Source organism: Aptenodytes forsteri, unplaced genomic scaffold (genome assembly GCF_000699145.1).
Source record: "Aptenodytes forsteri isolate BGI_AS27 unplaced genomic scaffold, ASM69914v1 Scaffold114, whole genome shotgun sequence".
NCBI classification, from domain to species: domain Eukaryota; kingdom Metazoa; phylum Chordata; class Aves; order Sphenisciformes; family Spheniscidae; genus Aptenodytes; species Aptenodytes forsteri.
The window spans coordinates 3,705,117-3,712,063 of NW_008795364.1; the positions used below are offsets into that span (position 1 = coordinate 3,705,117).

The window sequence follows — 6,947 nt, forward strand, 5'->3', positions numbered from 1 at the left end:
AGCAGCCATTTCTTTCAAGAAGGCTGTTGAAACACTATTGTTATAAAGATATTCATCACCTCTTTTCCATTGAAAAAAATCATGTTAATGCTTGATTATGCAAGTTTAGTTTTGGAAAGGACCAGAGCAAGTAAACCTTGATAAATAAAAAAAAAAATCTGGGAGAACTGTCCGTTGCTGAAGGGCAGGTTTTACACTGCTGTGTCGGTATCCTGATCTTAAGTTCAGAAACTGCACTTGGAGTTGTGCTGTCTGCACCAGAACTACCAAATGGCATTATAATGTTTTCCCAAATTTGCTTTTTGGGAGCAATTTGGAAGGCAATTTTGTTATTTGACAAGATGTCCATCACTAAATTCGCCTAAACACACATACAGACACCCCTCCCAAACACACATACACACACACACATGCACGCACATTGATTTTACAAAAGTCTCCTTTTCTTTAAGCAAGTAGTCACAACACTGAAAATATTCTCCTATGTGTTCACTGATTATTCTTAAATGATTTGTCACCACTCTGCCACTCAAAGGAGGTGGTTATTTCGTTCTTCTGAGCAGCTAACTATGTTCAAAAGCAGCTAGATGATGATGATGATGGTGTGATATAAATTCCAATAGAAAAATGCATCGTCCATCCTTATAGCAGTCCATCCTGAGAAACTTCCGCTGACAAATCCTTGCTATTTTCCATCGGTCATGGGGTTCCCATCAATAAATAGAAGGTCAGTGCAACAATGAGGAGCAGGCAGAACGGAGAAGAGAAGGTCTGGTAGGCAGCTGATGGCATAAAAATATCTTCATACTTGTAAATACTGACAACACGCTCTGATACGGGTGGTGAGTCTATATCATGACGAGTTATAGAACCTTTAATAGGTAAGGACAGAAAGAAATAACATCAGATGCATTTTTTCTATAACTCTACCAAAGAAACAGGTAGAAAGGCAAGTAATTTTCAAATCTACAGGAGCATGCAATGTTACACTGTCAGTGAGCAGGGTCATTTCTCCGCTTTCTGAAATTAAACTTCTGAATAAAACAAATGAAATTCAAGTAAACAATAAACATCCTTCAAAGGAATTCAGAACTTCTAGTTATGAATTATCCTTACTTAAATTTATCTTTGGGGAATGGGGATAAGAACTACATAGTGAAAAAAACACGACAGGTAGGACTATTATTTATTTTGTCTTCCTTTTTATCTGTTTTAAGCCTCATGCTGCCAGAATTTTAGTCCATTTAAAAAAAAGGGGGTCTAGTAAGAATATTGTAATTGAAAGACATTTATCAATTTTGGCAGCCCAGTTCTGTCAGAAGCATGGAAATCAACTTACCCTGAATTGCTGGACCCCAAGCAAACAGATAGTACCAACTTAAGTGCAGATCTACGATGGTTTCTTCTCGGGGAACATATACAGGACGCTTGAATCGACATGTTACACGATTGTTTTCAAAAACCCCTTCTTCATCTCTGGCAGGATTTCTCTGGATTTCTTTAGCCCACTGACCGACATTATAGAAGTGCTGTATTCGGACTCTTCCATTGTCATCATGAACACAAGCCATGACATCATCTCCTCCCTGCACGGTAAAAACATATTGGTAGAAGGAAAACAAAAGTGTCACAAAGTATTTCCTCATTTATGTATATAATTTTAATTATTAAAAACCTGATGATTATTTGATTATTATTATTATTTTATTATTATTATTTATCTTGATTATTATTATCAAGACCTGGGGCTCTCATTCCTTCTTTCTGTGTTACATATACACAAATATTCGTTTCCCTAACCATATGTTTTCAATCAGATTGAACAACACAAAGTGGATAGTATTATTTACTTACCTTTACTATCTCCGAATTCTCTTTTGGATCTTTCTAAGAGTTATTTTACCGAACATACATAACATATTTGTAAGACATGATATCACCCTGACATCACACAATTAATTGATCAGTGGAAGGCTGTTTTCTTTTGTAATTTGTGAAGTTCTGGGATCCTGCTTCATAAAAACTGGAGGCCTTGAATCCTTGATGTGTGCAAAATCCACTGCATCAAATCACGGACAGAAATCTGATAAAATTTGGTAAAATAGAGGAGATGAATCTACTAAATCTGGGCAAATAATAGCATAAATTCCAGTCCGTTTTTTCTAACCTCTTCTCAAGTTCACTTAAAGGAACATCACTTCTTATATCTCTTACGAGAAAATGAAAAATGTTCAGCACGCAGTAACAGAATACAGAACACCGTAAGACACAAGAAAAGAGTAATCAATATGTACTTCTTCACGTAGTATCAACAGCCACCAAGCATTACAATCAAGCAAAGAAACGGACAGAAGGAAGTGTGAGACAACTGCTTGTAGAGGTCATTCATAGAAATGTTAAACCAGTTGCTAGAAGAGTTAGGCAAGCTCACTGCCAAAGCGGTAGAGCACTGCTTCACCCAGGGATTAGCATTAATTTTAGGAGTACTATCTCATAGAAGCCTTAGTATCTAGAACCATTAAAACACTGTGCCAGTTGGATGAATGGCATTTTACTGAACACCACTGCCACAGGTATCGGTGCCATATTAAATACAGGTCCTACTTCTCCCGTACTAATCTTTCCGATATGTCATGCTGATGATAGACACGATGCTTGCTAGCGTGATCATCTCCGAGTTCTTTGTTATGGGGGAAGGAGAGAAAAAGGTGCAGTTCAGCTCTCTGGGAATATTGCTATGTGGATTTGTAAAAGATGTGCCGAAAGTGAGGGGAAAAGGGGACAACTAGGTAAAACACATGCTTGAAGAGTTTCTGCACGTCAGTGCTGCTGCAGGCAACCTTTCCAGCTTCTGTCTTGAGCCTATCCTTTGCTCTCCGTAACTTATTTTCAAAGTTTAATTTTTATACATCTGAGCACAAATCCCTTGTTCTTAATTACAAAGAGGCAAAAATAAAGCTGTTTTCACATACAAAAATTAAAAAGGAAAGAAAAAAGCATTCTGAATCTCAATTAATAGAATGACATTACAAAATCCTACCTAGGCACAAAAGCCTGCAAGCGGAAAAGCATAGTGTTATTTGAGACAAAGAAATGGGTCACAGGACTTTAAAAAAAACAAAACTATTGAGGACACAAAATAGGTTTTTTCCCTGAACTTCTGTAGCTATCCAGGCCACACCATTTTTATTAGGGCCTCCAAGGCACAGCCCACTTCTCACAGCCAAGCTGTTTTGACCCAGAGTCATTTTACTACTACAGCCTCCGTATCTCAGGTCACCAAAACATCCTGGAAGTTATGAAAAAGGATGAAGTCGGCAGGGGAACAAGAGATAAAGGCAGATGATAGCTGGTTTAGTCCAGCTGACTGATGGGCATTAGATCACGTACGCAGCAAATTTGGAAGCAAACCCTTTTACTTTACACTTACTTTATCCTTCTTACCAGAAGCTGAGACCTAACATGCTGCTTGGTGTGCCTAGGACAAAAGGTAACGCCTGCTTTCCAAGGGGCTGATGAGGTGCAGGTGGTGGGACCCTGGGATCTACCGCAGGTACATCAGAGTTACAAACTGGTAACACGATCACTGATAGCTTGGGGCCAAATACTTAAACGTGCTGAGCTGCTTTGAAAACGCTGTTGAGTATTTCCAGGCATCTAAACTCTTCCCGAAATTTGGCTGTAAAACTGTTCCTCACAACTGTGCTGAGCTGCTTTGAAAATGCTGTTGAGTATTTGCATTTCCAGGCATCTAAACTCTTCCCAAAATTTGGCTGTAAAACTGTTCCTCACAACATTAAAAACATGAACTGTTTCTTGTGACGTGAACTCTTCTTTATGACACAAAAGACTTCTATCTTTATTGTGTTTATTTACAGAGTCATATTAAAACATATGGTAATGACTGAAAAGCACCTGCCCTCACACTTTCTGTTTCTCATTCTGGGTCTGATAAAGACGTTGTTAAGTCAGCGCGAGTCTTCCCATTCGTTTTTGTGGGTCCTAGCCCAGGACGTCTAAATTCCATATTTTTTTCAGACTACTGCTTACAACTGTACAAGAAACAGTCCTGTCCTCTGACTTCTGATTTAGGACATAGGCTCAGTATCGTTTTATATACTCAGGAGTGTTTCTGTATACAAACACCTACATTATGAACTGCATTTTAATCCTAAACATTTTACCAAGGATCACAGACAAAACATCTTTGCATAAGTCGTCTATTGCTCAGGTTTTTTAAAGTTTGCACAGTACATGCTCCTGTTTTGCTCATTGAAACACAATGAAAAGTGAAGCTTTTGAATGAAAAAGTAAGCGCAGGAATAAGCATAAAACCAAATCAAATAAAATCCAGGAGAGATAGAAGAAGACATTTTAACAAGACTGCTTTCTAGAGTATGTATGTTTAAATTAGCAGGAGTCATTTTGTCACACATTTGTGGCTTCCCTGGAACAACCCAGAGGTATGAAAGAAACAAAAAGATTTCCAAAGTTTAATGGTGAAAGCATATTTATATCGCTGAAAGTCAGCTGATTTACTGAAGAATAATATGATTTGCAATTTAGTTTCTGATGTGCCTTTTGTCCAAGTAACATTGACATAAAGCGTGACAGGACATTTCCACATGAATTGGCTTATCCCTGAGGGCTTTTCTAATAAGAAGGCAAAAAGCTAACAACATTCAGAGCCGAACCAAAATACTGTTGTAATTCTCAGAGAAGAAGGGAAAGGACATGTTAGGAAGGATGAGACGGTTTTCTGGGAGGCAGTAGGCCTGGCTTCTGCTCCCAGGGTGGCTACCAAACGGCGCTTTGTTTTCAGCAAGTCAGTTTTTCCTTATATGCTCTGTTTCTGACAGATCAAATATAAACCATTTATATCCTAGCACGTAAAAGTGTGCACGCTGCCAACATGAAGAACTGTACATGTCTTACCATTTTCTTGTCTGAGGAAAATCCCACCGCCACCCAGCCATCAGTATCGGCACTCAACTCAAATTCAACATCAGCTCCTATTCTACGGTAACTCAGAAAGTAGTCACAAGTCTCCGCATTGCATCCAGGTTTACCATACCTAAATGGAATTGGAAATACATGTCACTTTTCCTTGCAATTTCCTGCTATGGAACTTAATCACGTTTCTGCAAGAAAAAACTAAAAGAATGCATTTTGGTACAATGGCAGTAAAACATATTATATTATGTTATACACAAAGTACCATTAATTAAGTGTTTGCAATTATTACTCTTTTACTGTAAGAAGGTATAGTATTTAAACAGTATGGCAAGCAATTAATTGCACACAGTATTACTCTGTTGACCTTCCTAGCCCTGGTTTTGTAAGTGCTGCATGAAAATACAAGAAACATGAAATAACTGTAGGTCCATAACCACGACGTATATCCTTAAATAATCTAGTTTCCTCAAATAATGTAGTCCATAACTACAAAGTATGTTCTTAAATAATAAACATTTATTAAAATGAATGTGGAATATTTACCAAAGTCTCCAATGCAATCAGTCAGCATTTGCAAACATAGAGGTATCTGTACTCTTATCGCAAGACTGACCTGAAGCATCCCTTGGTTTTTCCACAGTCATCCACTCTGATTTTTGCAAATGGATCCACAGGAGGAGCAGTAGGGAAAGGGTAACCTGTATAATGAGAATAAATCATTGCTAAATAAAATACAAGGAATAAAAAGCAATCGTACTAAAGAGAAAGGCTTCCAATAGCATTTACTTTGTCTGCTGATAACTGAGCTGTTCGGCTGAGGGACTGCTTTGTCACACACACAATCCCTTGCTCAGACGATCCTGGGTCCAGGTACCAAAGTAAGACTGATAACTGAAAATAAAAATTTTCTCAGGTTTCCTACATTCATCAAGAAGGGATAAGGATGCCGGAGCATTGCTTTGCTACACCGAGGGCAAAAGTGAACTTAAGGCAGCAGGAACACGGACTACTGCAGTCAACTAACAGTTAGGGATCTCCACTTAGCTATCTCTTTGTGCGCTTTTAGTCCCCTCAGGAAATCCTTAAGGGAACTAAATCTGACTCTTTAGCTATAAATGACAGCATTAAATATAAATGCAGGGCACCAGATTCAGAGCTGTAGGAATGGATACTGAAAGGACCTTATAATACATCCTCCATTAAGAAGTAAAATAAAACATGCATTGCAATAAAAGGTAAGAGAGTATCAAAACAGGGAATTGCCTGCAGTTAGGACCTGCAGTCGCTTGGAAGACCCAGAAGAGCCGGACAATGAAAGTTACGACTCCAAGCAATCCCCTGTCTGCTGTACGACAGTACACCAAAGAGAAAGTGCGAACATTTGCAAACAGACCTTTTCTGTCTTGGCTTGTAGAAGTTTGTGTCTGTTGCGTGAACACAGATATTTTAATAGGATGTTCTTTTACTTAGCCAACTGAAAACCAAAGCGCTAGTTGTGAAACTAGAAAGTCCTCTGAAAGTGCTCCATTGAATAGGAAATAAACACTGCAGTTAGTTACAGCATCTACAAACATTTAACCTACACGACTTTAGGCATTTGGGAGCCCTGATTCGCTTTCCTAGATTTCTGACAGTGCCAACAGAGAGAGAACGTATGCTGTAAACTGCAAATTACAGCCTCCATTACCAGGGGCCTGGGTGAATTACCCAGCATAAACATATAAAGTTGGCAAAATTTCACCACAGCCTGTAGCAGAGCATCACCGAAGGACTGGTCACAGGACATCCTATCTTCTCACTTCTTCCTTTTTTTCAAATGTATCAAACAACGGGTTTTCAATGCAGCCTAGCCACAAAATTGGAGCTTTACCATTCTGCCGTTTGTAGCTTAAAATAAAAAAGCCACAAAAACCAGACGCAGCTACTATACTTCTTACTACTTAAGACATCACAGGGCATTTCGAAAACCACAAAACCCAGGACTCCTTTTA

General features: G+C 38.6%; 1 protein-coding gene across 1 annotated transcript; it reads right to left on the reverse strand.

Annotated features, from left to right (window-relative positions):
* Positions 1-699: 699 nt before the first annotated feature.
* FRRS1L (ferric chelate reductase 1 like) lies at positions 700-5,676 on the reverse strand. Its single transcript, XM_019472324.1, has 4 exons — positions 5,570-5,676; positions 4,936-5,074; positions 1,340-1,586; positions 700-872 (listed from the first exon to the last, which is right to left on the reverse strand). The coding sequence occupies exons 1-4, from the start codon at positions 5,674-5,676 to the stop codon at positions 700-702; spliced, it is 666 nt and encodes a 221-aa protein (XP_019327869.1).
* Between the last annotated feature and the right edge of the window lie 1,271 nt (positions 5,677-6,947).